The sequence below is a fragment of the Morchella importuna genome (genome assembly GCF_003444635.1).
Source record: "Morchella importuna strain M04M26 chromosome Unknown Morimp01GS009, whole genome shotgun sequence".
Lineage (NCBI taxonomy): Eukaryota > Fungi > Ascomycota > Pezizomycetes > Pezizales > Morchellaceae > Morchella > Morchella importuna.
The window spans coordinates 110907-131740 of NW_025763406.1; the positions used below are offsets into that span (position 1 = coordinate 110907).

At 45.0% G+C, this 20834-nt stretch overlaps 3 protein-coding genes across 3 annotated transcripts; 2 read left to right on the forward strand and 1 right to left on the reverse strand.

The window, feature by feature from the left end:
* Window positions 1-6336: 6336 nt before the first annotated feature.
* LAJ45_03830 (uncharacterized protein) lies at window positions 6337-6720 on the reverse strand (the record flags this gene model as incomplete). Its single annotated transcript, XM_046113413.1, has 2 exons — window positions 6337-6533; window positions 6606-6720. The coding sequence occupies 2 exons, from the start codon at window positions 6718-6720 to the stop codon at window positions 6337-6339; spliced, it is 312 nt and encodes a 103-aa protein (XP_045973142.1).
* Window positions 6721-6739: 19 nt separating this feature from the next.
* LAJ45_03831 (uncharacterized protein) lies at window positions 6740-8219 on the forward strand (the record flags this gene model as incomplete). Its single annotated transcript, XM_046113414.1, has 6 exons — window positions 6740-6838; window positions 6894-7045; window positions 7105-7417; window positions 7478-7581; window positions 7641-7841; window positions 7895-8219. 6 exons carry the CDS (start codon window positions 6740-6742, stop codon window positions 8217-8219), a joined length of 1194 nt encoding a protein of 397 aa, XP_045973143.1.
* Window positions 8220-15190: 6971 nt separating this feature from the next.
* On the forward strand, window positions 15191-18101 carry LAJ45_03832 (uncharacterized protein; the record flags this gene model as incomplete). Its single annotated transcript, XM_046113415.1, has 5 exons — window positions 15191-15331; window positions 15394-15574; window positions 15644-16176; window positions 16276-16493; window positions 16610-18101. 5 exons carry the CDS (start codon window positions 15191-15193, stop codon window positions 18099-18101), a joined length of 2565 nt encoding a protein of 854 aa, XP_045973144.1.
* Between the last annotated feature and the right edge of the window lie 2733 nt (window positions 18102-20834).

Sequence of the window (20834 nt, forward strand, 5' to 3'; positions counted from 1 at the left end):
TGTTGGCATGGCGCTGATCCTTTTTTTCACTACTATATTATGGGGTCTCGATTCACAGGTATATATATGTGTGTGTGGACTTACTCTGCCACACCTAACCGCATCCAACCCTGTCTGTCCTGGGCTATGGGGATACGTCTTCCCCACCGGCCTTCTCGTCCTCGTCGCGGTGTTGACACAGCACTAATTTTTGTCTTTGTTTGGTTGTGATTTTGGTTGGACTCTCGATTACAAGAACTACATCCACTCTACGGCACCACTTACACACTCACCAAAGCACATCGAGCATCATCAACTCAAAGCTTTCCAGTGCAGTGCAATAAAGACAAGAATCATCCACTACTACCACGTCTTCAGCGGTTTCGACACAGCACTGATTTCGTCCGTCTCCCTCGATCTAATTCTGAATATCTTGGGCTCCATACATGTAAGTACCTTATACTACCCCATTATCCCACCTACCTACCGAATCTTCTGTTATGTCAGACGCTAGCTATCCTTCTTGGTTTGTAGTGGTGTAAATTGGGGAAGAATGGGTAGCGCTTGACAACTAAAAAATAAAAAAAAATATGCAAGTATATTATACTACACCACAGCAAGAGAGATAGCACCAGAACCTTCTTATCCTAAAAGATATGAGACTTCTCGGCTGGTCTTTATACGGCCGCCAACTGCGCTTATATTCCTCTCTAGGTAAGATTTCGGGGGGTTTTCAATTCATAACTACTATCACTCGAGGACGCCGCTAGGGCGGTGCTGGAAACCCTAACCCTGTGGTGTCCACGGTTCTCTTGGTAGGTTCACTCAAGTATACCGCAGGACTATCTGCCAGGGCATAAAGGTCTCAATATCAAGAGACGCCGGGGTTGGTCTGCCGCACACTATCACAATGCGCTCTGGTATACCGGGACTCCTCTTCGGCCCTGTTCTTCTCTCTGAAAAACCTACAAAAAAAAAAAAGGAAGAGAGGAAAAAAAAGAAGAAAAAACAGCACTAAGGAGGGTCTACAACGAAAACCAGAGGGCGAAGCTGGGCAGGGCAGCCCCAAAGCGCTATATACTCTACTCTTCCGCGGGGGCAGTGAAACGAAAAGGTTGGGCAAATACTGCACAAAGATAAAAAAGAGAAGAGGAAAAAAACGTCTCAGCAGGTGAGTTGATGCAAACAGGCGAGTGACTACTCATGATGCAGCGCCTAAACTACTTGGCCCTGGTGTTACAACTCTCTGTAAATAAAGAAACAAAACAGCTCCAGAGAGAGGAGTGCGCTCGCCGCTCAACTGGATGGTTGTTTTCCAACCAGGTCTTGGGCTGGTCTTGTGAGAAGGGATACAGGTAGGTCATGTACTGTATACAAAAGGGCTGTTATGCATGAAATTTTCTGGACCGGGCATCACTGGCTCAATCTCGGCTTACTCGGCCCGTGATATTATCACGATCTTTCACCAAATTCCAGAGATATCATTTCTTAAAGTAGGTGAATTGCGTCTAAGGGGCCCAATACTTGCCTACCAGCATGAAGAATCGGGAGATGCGGTTGCTAAAAGTCGAGGATTATTTATGTGACCAAACTCTTCATGCAAATAATCCTTGGCTGCCTGTTACTCGGTTTTCTGGTTCTTATGCTGGTATGCGAGTATCACAGGCCGGAAATTATTCTGTTGGAATAGGCAGCTGCAGTTTTCAGGTAGGTGCCGAATTGTCGGATAGCACTTCCTCATAGCGGAGTGGAATTTGGCCAGCACTCTACAGAGCTAGTGGTTATACCATTGGAAGAACTCCTGTGAGTTGATACAAACCCAAGAAGAGATGTTGAGATAAGCCTTCCGACATAACCAGGCCTTTCACTAGGATCTGGACATCCCGGATCGGGTAAGAACATCTACCCTCCTATGACGAAAGGGTAAGGCTCCTAGGGCTTGAGGATATTTGTCCCCTACCAAATATTACGGGATTGGAAGGGAAAGCGACTAGAAAATTCGTTGGAGGTTTTGTGCCAAGCTTGAAACTCGGAATACATACGGTAGGTGGAGACCCAGATCATGGCTGGTCACTCGATTATCTCGAAAATGCTCAAGCCTGGGATCGATTGAGTCGTTCGGATGAGTATTACAGAGGTTTTGCAACCCAAACGATTACTCCAAGCTGTTTCTACTACTCGCCTACCAGCATAGGAACCGGATAACGCGCTTACTAAAAGTCGAGGATTATTTGGATGGGAAGAACTGTGCCACTCCATATGGATAATTCTTGACTGCTTGTCACTCGTGTTTTCTAGTTCTTATATGCTGGTAGGCGAGTAGAGCGCTTATTGATGCTACCAAAGGTATCGCGTTTGTCTCTAGGCACGTATGGCTCGAGACTTGATACGGGTAGGTATGTATATCCCTTGGCCAGTCCAAATCGAAATCGTGACCGAACCAGATATGGCTGGGGTGTACTCAGTTGAACGTAATTACTGTTCATTCTCTCCCTGTCCCTAGTGGAAAAGGTGGAGCATTCTAGCGTGTGAGAAGAAACTCGAGGACAGAACAAACAGGAACTGCGTTTATCAGAGCATAACTACCATATCTGGTTCGGTCACGATTTCGATTAGGACTGGCCGCCTAAGGGATAGCCTGTGGTGTAAGGAATTCTTACTGGTTAGAATACAGAAAGGTAGGTCGAAAGTCTAGTCCCCAGATCTAGAGTAAAATTGGTAGCGTTTTATTTTTCTTCGCCACAGGATACACACCCGCCTACTCTGTATGGATACATGATGCCTCTCCCGTTCCCAAAAGGCGAGGCTTGTGTCCATATTTGGGGTGGTCTGTGGAGCACGGGCATGAACCATCAGAAACACTGTTCACACAGATTGAGCGCGGATTAATTCTTCACCGGCTTCGTGCAGTACCAAAAGTCCATATGGTTTCTCGTGCTATGTTAGCGGCTTATTCTACTTACACATTTTTTTATTGGACGAAATAGGTGAGCTTAGACGTTCCAATAGAACACTTGAGATGTCCTACCGTCGGCCTATGGAGCGGTAAATGTGTCAAAAGTGATTTTACCAACGGTTGATAGGTTATTTACCACCGGTGGTATAAGTACTGAATTTCAGTCCTTGTGCCAGTATAAACACTGAATTTCAATCTTTATGCTGCGCTATACTTCATTAGTAGATGTTCAATCATTAATGCCAACACTTATGAAAGCTTCCCACCGGTGGTGAAATACCTGCCATTGGTGGTAACATACCTGTCACCAATGGTGAAATTCACCACCAGTGGACAATAGGACTCATACATTGGCATTATATAGCCCCTTTTGGTCAAAAGGTCTGTACTTTTATCCATTATAAGGTATAAATGATGGCACTATTTTCACCACCGGTGGTATAAGCACTGAATTTCAGTCTTTGTATCACGCTATACCACATTAGTTCATTTCCCACCGGTAGGATCCCCTGGGCCGGTGAGACACGCAGATTCCAGGACTTCCTATCTCAGTAGTGATTTCCAGTGGCAAAGTCACTGAGCCTGATGCTTAATCACTAAGCCACGCTCTATCATTCGAGGAAACGTGACTTGGCTTTGCTTTAATAGGAAGTCCTGGAATCTGCGTGTCTCACCGGCCCAGGGGATAAACACTGAATTTCAGTCTTTATATATATGCTGTGCTATACTACATTAGTAAATGTTCAATCATCAAGGACAAAACTTATGATACCTGCGATATACCTGCCGCTGGTGGTGGGATTCCCCACCGGTAGACAATGTTTATATATATTGGCATTATATGGCCCCTTTTGGCCAAAAGATCTGTACTTTTATCATAAAAATTGGTATTATAAGGCATAGATGGTGATATTATTTTCACCACCGGTGGCAAAATAATTTACTACCGTTGGTAAAATTACTTTTGACACATTTACCGCGCCATAGGCTGTCGACTTGTTGGCAGGGTTACGTTTTCGTGGATTCATAAACCACATATATATGCTTTTTATTAAGGATCTGCGGGCCGATAAAAGGTGGGTAATAAACTCGCCACACTTCTCTAACTCTCCAAAGGAGAGCGCGGGTGAACTTATGGTCACTGCGGGCCGAGGCTGGGTGTGAGAGTCCCCATAGAGCACGTGGAAGCAATACTCAATGGCCATCGAAGCAGTTTCCATACGCCGCCGCCGCTGCTATCAATGGTAGGGCTCTGCGCCGCGTTTTATTCTATCCGCCCCTCACAGAACTAAAGGGTGGCGCGATCCAGAGCATGGCAACTTCAGTTGTGGAGAACACCGGAGTTAGGCCTCGCCCGCCAGTATAGAAAAGCTCGGACCTCCATACGTCCCCAACTGCCTGTTGGTGGCTTCACCGGCGAAATGGACGCTGGTAAGGAGATAGACGTCCCATGCATTAGTGCATGCAACATAAGGAGGGTGGTTGGAGTCACAACGTATCACTCGCCCCCAATCTACAAACAACCCATACTTTATATAGATGAGGTGAAATACTTGTAGTGGGGGCATACGTACGCAAGTGGGGAAAAGTGAAAAGTGGAGTGGGGAGCGCATGCACATATTCTTGTCCTGTGAGATTGGCACCGCTGGATGATCGTGGGATATCCGTCTGTCCAGGAGCTTGGCATTTATGGGAGCGGAGACTTCCATTGACTGGGTGCGGTTAGTAGGACTTCTCCGCACTACTTAGAGATAGGGTCGATTTGGCCCAATGATCTATTGAGAAGGTTGGCATCTTCGATCTAACAAAGATATCTCTGGCCAATGGGACATTCAGCTTTTTAGTAGGATATAGGAGGCCCGTATTACCCGCGAGATCTAATAACGAGCTAGCTGCTATACAGGCAGGAGAGGGACATTAAGTACCCAGCGTATGTACCTATACCGTCACTCTTGAAAGCTCGACGGAAAACAAATATTCCCGCGTTTCAGCAATACCCAAGTGGACTCTTGGATTAATAGTGCCCCTATAAAACAAGATTTTTTTTTGATAACGCAGTACTAGCAAAGACCCGCTGGTGCGGAACAGATGTGGAGGGGAGGCGTGAGCTTGGGCCCTATGAGCTGGTCGAGCTTCACTTAGGCCTAGCTTCACAAGTGGATGGAACTCATCTTGATTTTATCCAGCCCAGCTGAGCCCTCTACGTACAGCCAGCCAGTCAGAATGTGATATTTGAATTTGTAATGAAACCTTCTCCCTTGCTTGCTGATGTTCCTGGCAAATCCGGGAGACGTGGAGTGGAGTGGGATTAACATTTATAATTTAAGATTAAGCTTAACAGGAAACGAGTTTAGTGTAACTGAACCCCCCACCCCCCTGAGCCCTGAGCCAGACTATCACTATCACGTATCAAAGTGATCAGCTACGTGTGTTTTGTTCCCAAAGACGGGGAACAATTATCAATTACGAAGCTCAAGAAATTCGGAACAATTGTGGCCCGTTTTGTAGCACGATGTCATATTTCAAATAGATACGTCGTAAACCTTTTTTTGACGCACACTCAAAATTCAAGTTCTCATCGTCATTGGTTCTGGATGTTTGACCAGGGTTAGGTTTTCTGCAAGCCGCCAAAGATAACAAAAATTAAACCCATTCCTGACCAACCAAGAAAGCCATAACACGATGGCGTATTTTATCCTTTTGCCCGAGAATCGTTACGCCTGTTTTTTCGAAAAGAAAAGAAAGTATCTCTAAGAAAACGATGGAGCTTATAAAGCATTTTGTTCATGAACCTCGGTCAAGCACCACAACCCCCCCTCGGTGAAGCAGCCGGTGGTGCACAACAACCCGGGGTTCTACCCGCATGACGGTTACGTATCTAACGACTGTCGATCTCGAGAATACATCTTTCCCTGTTTCGCTAGATAACTACTAACAGCGCTATCACCTCCCTTCTGGGTAGTAGGGACAAAAAAACACGCGGGAAATGATCCTTGTTTTACCCCAGATATCCAACAAGCTCTGATATGTGGGGTACTTCTGGCGTACTTTAGTTTAGTAGGAAGATACCGAAGCACAACCTGTACAGTAGAGGTAGAGTGGGTCTTGAGAAGTCGGAGAAGCCGAACCCCGCAATCGCTTATTTCCCCAGATTTTTTGGCCTTGTGAGAGAGAGCTCGGCGGCCAGCTCCTTATCGCTGGGTAGTTAACAGACAGCTACATGGAATTGTATTACCTTGAAAAAAGCTTGGCTGGTTAAATATATATCTTCCTCAACTGCCCTGTTTTTTTCCACAGAAGACAAGCAGCAGCGGCAGTAGCATTTAAATACTGTTCTGTCTATCTTGCCTCTTTCTCTTTCTTTTTAAATATCATATCATGTTTTCTAAGAAGGGAAGCACTCAAGTTCGTCCGGCGCTGCCTGACGATGGGCACCTTACCCGGGCTTCCTTTGCCCATTTGGACGAGAAGGCCATTCTGCGGAAGATGGACCTGAGGTTGATTCCTATGCTGGCATTGCTATATCTCCTCTCCTTTTTGGACAGAGGCAATATAGGTAACGCGAGGATTGAGGGATTAGTGGATGACTTAGGAATGACTGGGCCAGAGTACAACTGGACTTGTTAGTAAACTTTACGATTTTATTATTGTTCAGGGTCTAGTGGCTAACCAATAAACGACTTGACAATAGTGACAATCTTCTTCTTCTCATACTGCTTTTTCGAGGTCCCGTCGAATCTTGTGTTGAAGAAATTGAGGCCGAGTGTCTGGTTGCCCTGCATCATGGTGGCCTGGGGTCTTGTTATGACGCTCATGGGCATTGTCAAGAACTATAAGGGTCTTTTAATTGCTAGATTCTTCTTAGGCGTTGCGGAAGCTGGGTTGTTTCCCGGTGTAGCTTATGTATGTATTTCCCCTAATTTGGCCAATTGGGCTGAGTGCTGATAGATGGACATAGTACATTACTATGTGGTATTGTCGACATGAAGCACAATGGAGACAGGCTTTGTTCTTCAGTGCTGCCAGCGTTGCTGGTGCATTTTCGGGGCTTTTGGCATTCGGGATTGCAAAGATGGATGGTGTCGGAGGTCTCGAGGGCTGGAGGTGGATGTAAGCATTTGAAACCTAACCATCATTGAGGATTGTCCACGTACTTACTGTACTCCTAGCTTCATCCTCGAAGGGCTTCTCACAGTTGTCGTCGCATTCGCAGCCTTCTACTTCCTTTACGATTTCCCAGAAACCGCTTCATTCTTGACGGAGGAGGAGAGGAAGTTCGTTGTTTGGCGTCTACGGTACCAAGGCTCCGTTGATGTGAGGGAATCAGCAGCTGTCGTCACAGACGAGAAGGTTGAAACAGCAATGGTTGAGGATATCCGCTCAAACACGAAGAATGCGCCTGCTGTTGCAGAAGTAGAGGAGTTTGAGTGGAAGTATGTCCTGGACGCCTTCAGTGATTGGCAGATTTGGGTGAACATTTTTGTAAGAGCTCCTCCATCAGGTGCGCATGTGTTCAGGAACTAATTCTGTGTGTAATTCAAGGTTTATTGGGGAATTGTTTGTCCTCTGTACGGTATCAGCTTGTTTCTTCCCAGCATCATCAAGAACTTAGGCTATTCGTCTTCCAAGGCTCAACTACTCACTGTGTTTGTACCCTCTCACTTTGACATTCTAGACGAACTCGATTTGCTAACCTTGTTGGTAGTCCCATCTACATCACTGCGTCGATTCTTTCCGTCATCACAGCTTGGGTCAGTGACAACAGAGGGATCAGATCGCCTTTCGTCTTTGGGGGACTTTGTCTTACAGCCATTGGGTTTATCATCGCCATCTCCGCACCACCAAGTGTCCCAGGACTGGTCTACGCGGGTGTTTTCATCGCCACTTGTGGTATCTACCCAGCATTGTAAGTCCCATTCTCCACCAGCAAATGTTAGAATTTAAACTAACCGCCGACAGCCCCGGAAATATCACTTGGCTATCAAACAATTTGTCTGGCTCCCTGAAACGATCTGCCGGAATGGCGATTCAGATCGCAGTTGGAAACCTTGGTGGCGCCATGGCGTCAAACTTTTATAGGAGCAATGACGCGCCTAGGTACACCCTGGGACATGCGTTGGAGCTTGGATTTATCGGGGCCGGTTTGATTGCTGTGGGCATCTTGTTCTTTGGATACAAGAGGATCAATGCCAAACGGGAACGAATTGGTGATGATCATGGGCTGACAGTCCAGGAGATGGCTAGACTGGGCGACAAGTCACCCGGATTTAGATATGTGCTGTGAGCTGTACAATACCACAAGGCCTTCTTTTTGTTTTTTACATGGTCAGATTTTATTAGATGAACCAACGATTTATAATTTTTCAATACCTCTTCGGAGAAATATTTAATCCCAGCGTTCCCTGTCAAGTGATATGTCAAAGCACCCACCCCAATCTTTGGTGGGGGGTGGAAGCTCTCAAGCTACTACGTACCTAAGCCCAGTTCAAAAATGGACCGGGGAATATTCGAATTCTCGACACGGGCCTTCTTTTGTAGATTAAACTTGATAATCTGGAAGGCTGCAATTTCTGCCCTTGTACCTAAGATCTTCAGCCTTATAATATGTACGCACACTCACGTCACCCAGAACAGATATTTTGGCGAAGATGGTGCGGCAAATATGCCGATTGGTGAGTGATCTCTGATGACTCAAACAATTCCGGTTCACAAGAACATCTAGATAGTAGTTGATCCTGCGACATTCAACCAATATTCGTTCCATACCATATAATTTCCGAAATCAGGATTCCCTCTCTGGAGGAAGTACCAACGGATGGTGGACTGCGCATATTGCTGCATATATAGCTATGCACACGACACTAGCTAGCCTATCCAATGTTCGGCGAAAGAAGGGAATCTAGGCTGCTCCTTTGAATCCTTTCGTGTGTCCAACTCACTATCTTCTAGCATACATGCCGTCGGTATGTACTCCTAGAGTGGAGTAAATCTAGACTGTGGGGACAGCATCTGTAACAGTTCTCTAGGGACACTCTTACCCCTACATCCGAAGTACATAGAGTACTAGTCTAGTAATCCCTGCTATCATTCTCATTTCGACCAATCGATTACTCCTCGTTCCAAAAAACCACTTTTTAGACCGTGCATCATGATTATAGGCACATGATACTTACCTAATTCAGTTGGTGGGGAACGGGGGAGGTGGGGCAAGCCTCTTATCAAGTTTTGAAACTTGGGCTAGATCGAGGCCTGCAAGCTGCAGATATAGCCGGGAAATAGAGTATCTGTATGCAACATATATAATCTTTTGGACTTTCTGATATCGTGGATAACCAATCAATCGACTAGTAACGAGCAACCGTCAACCAGCTAAGGTACGTATACGAGGTGAGCTCGAACCCGGTTTTTGGAGGATGATAGCTGTCTAAAAAATCGCAAAAATCTCGTTAATAAACGGGTACGTGCGGCTGCCTGCGGCCATTATCTTAAGAAAGATTAATGACGCGCTGGGTATGTAGAAAGCAAATTTAGGAGGTCGTGAGAGTGGAAAACCTTGCCGGGTTCAGCACAGCAGTAATCGGGGGATGAAAACGAGTCCGAGAACACTATTATTGATGATGCCTTCTGATTTGTCCTCATCTGCGAATTAACGAAACTCTGCTGTCAAGGCACGTGTCTTCGATATAGGTTCCTCATGCTTACCTTAAGCATTTGCATAAACTTTTGACATGGTGAAACCACCTGGTAGGTAGATAACTGGACCCGTGTATATAATCGCTCTCAACCCTAGTTAGCACGTTTATTACTTTGTACAATCGCTATCGAGATCCGAGACGTTATCGAGATTCTCAAAACAATTATCACTGGACAGAATCAGGGTGAGGCGTAATTGGTTAGCTGACATGACATCTAGATGCATACGAGGAGAGTGGTGACAACAAATTAACTTTCGCTAACTAGGTAGTACTAAACAAGCGCTATGGCCATGTGAAGCGCCTATCAGACATTCAGTGAGGGCCAGCACCACTATTGACAGGGATCTGGGTTAGTGTTTATTTGCACTTCAGTGATAAGTAAGCTACAAATTAAGCATCGACACAAATTCTCCCCGTTAAAATTTAATCCTATATAAAATGATATCCGGTTCTTCAAGCTAGGGCCAATCATCATATCTAAATACATACTTCTCGATCTGATGTGTACTTGAGCTACAGCAATGTAGTTTTGCGGCAGGTATTACCCAAAACATTAATTACTATTCGAGTTTCTTTATGTTATGGGGGTTTAATTCTACTCACTACATAGCTATACCTAGCTGAGCTGTCGGGTTGCGGCTTTTTCAAGGACGTTCCTAGTCTGTAGCGTTAATAATTAGGATTGGCTGGAGATAATCTAGACATTTGCATTGGATACTAGGCTCGGGTTTTTGTATCCCAACTCCCCGGTGAATGGGGTGATATATTTGATGGTGAGATGTGATAGGAAATGAGGCGTCCATCCGGCAGATGTACTTACAAACATAGATGGTTTTGGCTGGGGTTGGTTCTAGATCGTGTTAATGAAAAAAGTAATTGTTGTTTCATGATCATCTACTCGTAGTTTTTTGGCGTTTCCGGACGAAACTGCTATTGCATGCCATACAAAAGATAGCCTTGGCGAGCTTTTTCTGTGTATGCAATAGCAGTTGCGTCCGGAAACGCCAAAAAACTACGAGTAGTTTGCTATAGCTAGACTTTGCTAGGATGTATGTGCATTATAAGGTGTCACAATGGATCACTCGCTGATCTAATTAGCCCATGTTCTGAGGATATTTTGCTATGTTCGCTCCAGATCTGTTGATGAAAACTATATGTAGAATGTATTATCAGAGGCATTGTTGCAGAAATCAGTAATAACTTGAAACCGAATTATTCGAATATACTTAAGTTGTTGTGTGCACACCCTTTCTGTATCCTACTATTGGTATAGGAATTGAGTATTATGTACTGGTTAGAGATCCAAAAAGGGAGTGGAAATCCTGATCCCTTTCTCAATAACTAACATTGTAGAGAACGATTGAGCTTCGGATCCTTCAAACTTCCCCGTGCGAAACCTCAGGCTCGCTTGCTGACCAGTTTGGCAGTGAAATCCGATCACAAACTGCGTCTTAGATTCTTCAGCTTGGTAATTTTCTATCCAGTTCAACGGCTAGGTGGTTGATTCTTAATTGTTTAATGGCCGCCTAACACTCAGTCAATAAAAGGTTTGATATTGATAACTAGTACTACAGTATAAATTTACTCCTCAGAGCTTTGGTCGAGTGTAATTGGCACACGTCGTTGTGGCCAAGCTAGCTCGCCAGCTTCCGGACCAAGCCAATGATTCCTCGTGATTTCTCCGTTGTGCATGAGCCAGTTACAGGGACTCGGGGTTTTCCTCTTCTTTTTTTTTTTTTTGACCGGCCTATTATTGCTTTTTGGAATGTCTGCCTTAACTGCCGTGAACTGGAGTGGGGGGTTACTCATGATTCTAACCCGATCCTCAGAGTTGTATTCAATAACATGATGGGCTTTCGATTTGAACGAAACGAATGTTTATATAGCAATTCTTCATTAACTGAAAATAAGTCCCGGGGAGCGATGAGATCCCGGGCATTGCTTATTGCAATGGCGGTCGAAATGCGGTGCATCACACATGACCTGTATGCAATGTCGATGATGCATGATAATTCGATCACCCGTTACTCGAAAGAAATTTTCTTGCCTACATGTGCATGTACCTACATTATACATGGCCCGTGTGTTCCTGAGGTGACCATTTAACACTCAGTTTTTCCGTGATGAATGTCTTCCTTGGTATTTCGATTGCTTAAACGCCACTCATCAACTTCTAGCGTATAATTTGGTTTCTTATCAATGTTATGCTATGTGCCTATTTCCTATTGATGCGGATTTGAGGTGAACATCCGAGAAGTCTCACTACAATAGTTGAAAACTTTGGTACTGAACGACACACCGACTATATCAAGAATAGGGACTTGATGTAGGCGCTCAACTTTGACTCAGTCCCAAACCTACAACGCAGGTGCATTATATACATAGCTACTATGGAGCGCGATGGGCGGGGAATTCCGTTAGAATTTCCTTGCAGCTACCTAGTTAGATCTTCTCAGATACCTAGAGCTCTATGTTATGTGTGAACTGTTTGGAGCGCAAATCAATTGAGCTAGCTAGACGAGACCCAGTCCTCAGTATTGCCTAGCACGCATAAGATGAGGCAAGAATAGAGTATAGATTATCGCGATTAGCGTGATATTTCATACATGTAGAGTACGTACCGCATGGTTGTTACAATAAGCACTCGGATGCAGTTAGTAAAACCTTCTCGGTCCGCCCCAGGAACTACCCTAACCCTATAAGTGGTATGCTGTCAGGTAAACAAACTTTTACAATGACACAAGCAAAATACTCTAGAAGGCACGTTGATTGGACAACAATACCCCCACATTTCCGCCCCATCTTTGATTGACTTTATTATATTATACTCCATTATACACTATTCTGTCTTATCCTATTCTATGAAGTGGAGCCCACTACAGGCCTTGATGATTTTGATGCTATTGCTTTGAACACGGCGCACTACTCCCCGAATCCGCGAGGATTGATATATGCCGAGTGGTGCAAAAATTGAACAAGGAATATGACGTTTATCTCGATGTTACACTCGGTAGAAACCAGTTTAGCAGAAGCAGCCAGATGCAAGGCTTTTGACCCTTGATTCAGAGTAGTGAGAGTGGGTGATGAACACCATTTGCAGTCACGGTACTGGTCGACATTCCAGAGTACCTACATTCAAAGGTGTCATTTTGATGCATGTCATAATGCCCATGGCAGCAGCAACAGTTAACAGGCAGGAAGTCCGAACCCCAAGATGGAAACCGGAACCCCCGCATGCTACCGGCAGTACTTTAAAGATCAACAGCTTATCCTTTGGATGTTCAGGTAGCTTATGACGGGGTATAACTATCCCCCTCAAAACAAAACATAGTGGGTCCAGCACCAGGGATTGATTAATTGCTTGTTCAATCCGGGTAGACAAACCTGCGGCTGTTGCTACCGGCACCGATAGTACCTAACTAGTTCGATGATCGAGAATAGGATGGGCGACACTTTTTATGCTAAATTGAAGTCTCTGGATTATCAGACGTCAGATTTAGGCACTCCAAGATTTATTCACTAACAATGCTCTATACACCCGCGTGAAACCTAGCGGATTATGACTTTGGATTATTGCTCCAGAGGTGACAGGCATCTCTGGTGAAGACCATTTCACGACAAAAAAGAAACTCAACGTATTCAGCTCCGGTTCCTCAAAGAAATATCAGCTGACATGCGGATTTGCTAGGATATGCTAGGATCGTAGGAATTTCGGTCCTTGGTTCCACCGCCTTGCAGATGTGTGTACAGGCCCTATAAGTTCGCAAACTATTCTTAACATTGCCGGATCGGAAACACTCCCCACTCGAGAACTTCAACAACTCTTTCTGCGTTCGGACATCTTCATGCGCTAATAAGCCCTTTGGTTTTCCCTCAATAATATGATATCATTTCTTTCAAGGTTGGTGGGGTTAGGGTTATAACTACTCTTTTCCAATACTACGATCAACAAAAATTGCAACAATTGACGTCCCAAATGCGATGCACTGTGGTTTGTACAAGTATCTATACCTTTCAAATAGTAATCTGCATACAGTACGTATACATGCTCTGTTTGAGAGGATAACTCGGAAGCAAAGCGCTACATACACATTGCCTATCATATTCTGTCCTGAGCGGCAAATTCTACAACTTGAAAAGCTATTGTTTGTAACCATGGCTTTATGAATGTTGATTGGCCCGCTCAGAACTATAACTGAATTGATTGGCATACATGTAGTTGGGACATCTAGAACAGGTTAACAGCCATGTACCTACATTTATGCAATTAAGTTTCGCAGCCGAGAGTAAGAAGTGCCCGAGAGTATGTACCTATATGTGCCTTCTCTACTTAGATGCTGAAGTGATCAACTCTATTGAGTATGAGCATACGTCAGGTCTACACTGAAGAGTTTACTTTCTTAGAATTCAAAACCATGTTTAGAATCATGCCGACTGAATTTGAAACGGCTCGAATGCATCGAAAACTGCTCTATTCTACTAGAAAATCACAGAAGTGTGGGGTCTGCAGTAGCCGCAGATACGGGACACAGGGTTACCTATCCGTTGTACTCTAGGTACCTAGTCACTGTGCTTGATTGGATCCATCGGCCGAATTAGAGAAAACTAGACCCGTTGGCCTTCCAAAGTCTGCAACTGGGCCAGTCCAGTTAGGTACGCTGTCCCCTATTTCTCCTTCGGTGACCAGGTCCTACGCTCTCTCTTGCATAATGGCCTCGGGATGGGTTGAGGCACAGCAATGGCAATACTAGGTGCTATAGGTACTTCATAAGAGCCAATCCGAGTATAATAACCTCCATCTTCTGCATCTATCTACATGTCTACCTTAAGGAAAATTTTTATATACAGCCATAGCCAGTAGCCTGTCCCAAGAACTTGGGACGGTTTCACAAAAACTCTACATCGTACGTATGTACCTACTACGCCTTGAAATCTTGAAAGAAGAGTAATAACGAAAATAATTACACTGTCAAATGGTTTTGTGAGGAAGTCTTATTGATACATATCAAGTGAACGTGATCAGTGCATTGAACACATAAATCCCCTTGTCAGTCTATGTCCAATACATGGCTCCCAAGAAGGTTATACCCCCACACGGATGTACCTTCAGGGATCTATATCTATTGGTTGCATAAGGGCTAGATCCAAAACCCCACCATCCATACAGTACATACATCTTCGCGTGAACGGATAGACTTCCGGCCCTGGGGCTAACGCAGAACCCTCCTCATCCAAATCTTTCACACGCTTTTCGAAGGAAAAAACTAGAGTGACATTTACAAATTCTTGATCACCGTAATAGGTGACAACGTGTTACTATGTTCAAACACAAACTACGCTTACCCCTACTAGAGCTGTTAGGTTGTAGTGAGTTTTCTAGACACCACCACCACCATTATCCTTGAGCTCCACGGGGTACATATATCTTGTCCGTGAGTCCCCGTCAATTCAAACAGGCAGCCTCAAGATACTCATCAGCACCATTCTTGAAGAAGCCCTATACATACATCAATCAGCAAGAAATTTAAATCTGTTATCAACAATCAGAACCGAAAGCAAAATGCATCTCCCAATAGATATGAAAACTTGGGTTGATGAAAAGCTCTCAAAGCTTACCATTGAAGAAAAATCTCTCTTGCTTTCAGGCGTGGACCTGTGGAGGACATACCCTGTTCCCCGCCTAGGAATTCCCCAGTTGAAGGTTAGCTTCACACCAGGAACCCTTATAGTCAATTCTTACAACGCTAATATTATTCATTTCAGACTACGGATGGCCCTGTCGGTGCCCGGGGAGGTACTATGGTCGATGGAACTACTGCGGCATTAACACCAAGCGCAGTATCCCTTGCCGCTACTTGGGATGTCGATATCATCGCCGGTATTGGCGAGCTTCTTGCTACTGAGGTTCGGGACAAGAAGTCAGATATCCTACTAGCACCTACTGGTAAGATATAGCACCTTTGTTAGACACTTGTCTTTTGAAGTATTCAAGTTAAACCAACTCACCATTAAGTTTGCTTACATCGTTCGCCGCTCGGCGGTCGAAATTTCGAATCCTTCTCCGGGGATGACCCGTTCCTTGGAGGAAAGCTCGCTGCTGCCTACATCAATGCCGTCCAATCCCATGGCATTGCAACAACAATCAAGCACTTTGCTGCCAACGACCAGGAGACCAAACGGTTCGTTGTAAACCAAATTATGACTGATCGATGCCTCCGAGAACTTCATCTGGTACCTTTCCAGATTGCGCTCCGCGATTCAAAACCAATGTGTGTAATGGCGAGTTACTCAAAGATCAACGGCGTATATGCCAGCAACAACAGGGCTTTATTGACTGGAATTCTACGAGAGGAGTGGGGTTTTGATGGTGTGGTTATGAGTGATTGGTTTGGTATGAACAGTATCGTCCCAAGTGTCGAGGCAGGCCTAGACTTGGAAATGCCGGGCCCTGCCCGGAAGAGGGGAAAGAACCTAGTCGATGCAGTTAAGAAAGGCTATATGAAGGAGTCGACTTTGGATATCAACGTACGGAGGATCTTGGAATTGGTAATTAAAATTTCCTTACTATTATTATCATCATTATTACCCCTGCGCATTGATCTTATTGGTGATCTACCTATACTAACTAAGCTTAAATCTATTCAGATCTACAAGACCGGAAAATATAAGAACCCAGACTGGGTCGAGGAGCAAGAAGAAGCGATCAACCGACCAGAACATCAAAAGTTTCTCCGAAGAGCTGCATCTGAGGGAATCGTTCTTCTCAAAAACGAGAAAAAATTATTGCCGCTTTCATTAGGAACGACAAAACAAATCGCATTTATCGGCCCAAATGCTAAGGAGTCAGTGGCTGCCGGTGGAGGGTGAGTCAATATTTGCTTTTTGCCCCTTCCAACTCTGGAAGGTCACCTTTTTGCACTTCAATGAAATATCTCGTGCAACTGTTTCGTCAATGAAATTGCTAACTAAAAGATCACAGATCCGCTTCATTAAACCCCCACTATCGTCAAACGCCTTTGGACTCATTTGTCAAAAACGCCTCCGCTAAATATCCCAACTTGAAGGTCAAATACGCTAAAGGCTGTCTTGCACACAAATGGATTCCATTGTTCCCAGAGACTTGTGTTTCACCAAAGAATGGCGAACATGGCATGCACATGGAATACTTTGACAACATGCTCCACCGAGGACTACCAGTCCATGCCGCACACCGGAAGAGCACATTGCTCTCGTGCTATGACAATCTACCAAAGTCATTTGTGCCGGGAAAGAGATATTCTTACCGCGCAGTCGGGCTTCTGACACCTAAAACATCAGGACGACATGTATTCAGCATGGGCACATGCGGCCCTGGGCGTCTCTTGGTTGACGGGAAAGAACTCATCAACATCTGGGATCGTACAAAGGAGTCGGAAAGGTCTGAGATGTTTATGGCCTATGCCTCTCCGGAAAAGCGCTGTGAACTCGACATGGTTGCTGGTAGGACATATAATGTCACTGTCGAAGGGGTTTCACGTGAGCTAGATCCAATTCCAGTTCACTACACCGATGAACTTTATAGGGATGAGGTGATGGACGGTTCACGGGTCGGTTTCATGGAAGAAGTCAAGGAGGACTTGATGGGAGAGGCCATCCAGCTAGCCCGCGAATCGGATATTGTTGTATATGTTGGAGGGAAAAACATCGAATGGGAGAGCGAGGCTTACGATATGAAATCTATGGATTTGCCCGGCCCCCAAAACGATCTTATTGCCAAGATCCTCGAAGTTAATCCTAATACGATCATTGTCAACCAGTCTGGATCTCCAATCACTATGCCCTGGATCAATGAGGCCTCTACTGTGCTTCAAGCATGGTACCAAGGTCAGGAGCTCGGAAACTCCCTCTATGATGTATTGGTTGGTCACATTTCGCCATGCGGAAAGCTCCCTGTTACATTCCCTCGCCGGCTTGAAGACACACCTACTTTCCACAACTTCCCGGGGGAAAATGAAAAGGTTATATATGGTGAGGGTATTTGGTTAGGATACCGCCATTACGAGAGAGCTAAGGTCCAGCCTCTGTTCCCCTTCGGATTCGGTCTTTCGTACACAACCTTTGAGTACAAGAACACCCGTCTTTCCGGCGATGTCCTTAGAGACACGCTCACCGTATCGGTGGATATCACAAACACCGGAAAGGTTTCCGGGAAGGAATCTGTCCAGTTTTATGTCTCTCAAACCTCGAAGACTGGACTTATTCGACCTATCAAAGAGTTGAAGGGCTTTGCTAAGGTTGACCTACGAACGGGGGAGACAAAAACGGCGAGCTATGTCCTCGACAAGTACGCTTTAGGATACTGGGACGAGAAGATGCGTTCGTGGACTGTTGATAAGGATGCAGAGTTTGAGGTGTATGCAGCTGCAAGCTCCCAGGATATAAGGGGTTCTGCGAAGTTTAGGGTAGAAGGAACCATGCAGTGGATAAACTGATATATCTGCGGGTTAAACGGAGGTTTTTGATGTCGACTATTTCTGGATTTATTTCTTTTTCCTTTTTCTTTCCCTATAAATGTATCACTCCTCGGGGAGGGCTATCTATCGGTTGGCATTGGCATTGGCATTTTTGTTTTTTTCCCCCATTTTCTTTCTTTTTTCGGACAATATATTTTTGGGTCTGCGAACGACTTTTCAGCCAATGAGTGAGATCTTGATGATAGCGCGCTTCGGTAGAAATGAATTTCAATGAACAGGGTATCGAATGCCAGTGCTTAAATGAAACCATCAACGCCGGACCCCCCTTTGTGACAAAAATGTTCAATATGAACCGCCTGACTCGTACAACACAAGATATGAAAAGACGCACCAAAAAACAAAATGGCCGATCGCGGTGACCGTTCCCCCAAAACAAATGGAATAAACAAGGTGAAAATAATATAGAAACCCGGAATGATGGTATAAACATAAATGACCTATAAATCCAACCCAGGAGGGGTGCTGTCTCCGGGACGGGGTACCGCCTGTACCGCAGCACTTAAGACTCGATTCAGTAATTGTTGGACCGTCCCTGCAACTGATATTCTACCTTCAATGCCGAGTTTTCAAGGATTTGAGCGTCTTTTCGTAATGCTGAAGAAATGGGCGCCAATGTCCGTAACCAACGTTTTGTTTTTGTGAGCAAATCACTGAGAACGTGAGGGTCAATCATGTGTTTCAGTGTAGACGACTGATATGCGGCTTGGAGAACAAGAAGATTGCCGAATTGTCTATAGTTATAACGTTAGTAGATGAACGAATATATGCCTTAAATGTAGGTCTAAATAAAGATGGAATTATTGCTTACGCATGAGCTGTGCCGAACACATTGGTTATAATAGGTCTGTTCTCCTCGGGATCGAACGCATGAAATGATGTGGTACTTTGGACTGCAGAGTCCAGGCATTTCCTGCAACTCTTCTCTAATGAAACGGGCGTATCTTCTCCCGTGGCACTTGGTCGTCTTATACTTGAAATATGATTTGGCGTGGTCGCCGAGGGGGAACCTTGTTGGGACATTTCGCTCGCAGGGGACATCGAAGAGAACGTACTACCGCCGGTACCGCCGCTCCCGTGGATTACAGAATATACAAATGGTCGATGAATTATGTACCGCGCACCCCAATACTTGGCACGTAACCTCGCCGCGTTTATATCACTTGCTGGGGGGTCGCTTTCATCCCACCGGAGTGGCTCCGGGAGATGTAGTTTCCACTGCTCAAGTTGAAAATCTAATTCCCTAGCGATTGCTAGAGATCGGGGAGAATCAAAACGATCTTTAGACTCTGTCAGGTAAAATATTAGTTTGCGTTCATATCCATTGCCTGCCAAGACTCATATATCCGGTGGATCAAAACACACCTTTGGTGTACAGCGTTGTATGCGCCCTGTTGAGCAATTTCCGCAAGGCAATCTGAGCCAAGTAATACATCCACATGAGCGGGTCATCTTCCCTTGTCTCTGAGTCATATGCCGGATGTAAGGCGATAGAACTTGGTAAAGCCATTGAATCTTCCAGCCTTGTTATTCCGCTTGGAGGAAGATCAAGTTCTGCAAGCACATCACTGAGAAATAAAAACAAATGTTAGTTTGAAGATTATATTTGCTTGAGTTATGGGATATAAACCTTTCTAGCTGCAAGCAACTCCAGAACGCACGCAAAATTAGGTCTTTACGCAAGCTATCCTTTTCGCTTTCCAATCTCCTATCATACTGTTATTATCATAGGTCAAGGGCTAGAACTTAGGCAAGTTAAACCGACTTACATTCTGACCAGGATCTGGCATCCCATGCAGGCGTAACTGATCCATTTCCAACTGTCAAGCACCCTCCCCAGCTGGCCCCAATACAACCCAGCCAAAAGGCAAACCTGAACGTTTTCAAGTTCGTTCCCTCCCATTAGAGTTCCCATTATTTCTACCGCCTTTCCAAAGTAAGCTAAACCAGGAATAACATCAATGTTTCTTAGTTCTCGGCCCTTTGGTCGTTTAGATGATTGTTGTGGGTAACTGTGGTGATATGGAGGAGTAGAGGCAGAGAATGGAGGGGTAGAAGTCTTATATGATGGCGTGCTATTACGAATCGGTGGTGAGCCGGACGTTGGTTGAAGCGGACCAGGAACAGGGCGTTTATGCAGACAAACCGCCCCCAGAGCCAAAACTAAGAGCACCAATGCTGAATGGATCGTTTTCGGAATTCTTTGTGACGGACTGCGTCCAGAAGCCGAGCCTTGCGAATTCATTGAGGTTAATTGGCTTTGCATTGGCCCCATACCTGTGGAAGATATGCTACGCTTTCTTTTCACTGATGCTAAGGAACCTCTCCTATTGACACCTGGCGATTGCATACCGCCGTCTCCACCATCATTAACTCCCAGGCCTAGCCCTACTGATGCGCCGGGTGTTGTAGAATATGGAGTTGTAGGCGTAGCTACTTTTGGAGTAGATGATACACGGTCTGCAAACATAAAAGTCATTTTGGTAATAGTGGACCTATCCAATACAGGATGCAGAATATGAATGTTGGAAAGATAGCTGTTGAGAAGCCTTAATACGGTTTGGTGATCCATTTTGAGCCCTCCTCCGGTAGTCAAACCACTTCCTTCAGTGCCTGATTGCCTCCGAGACTGTTGATATCCATTTCCATCTACCATATCTTCCATGGGCGTATCTTCACTACTGCCCCAGTTAT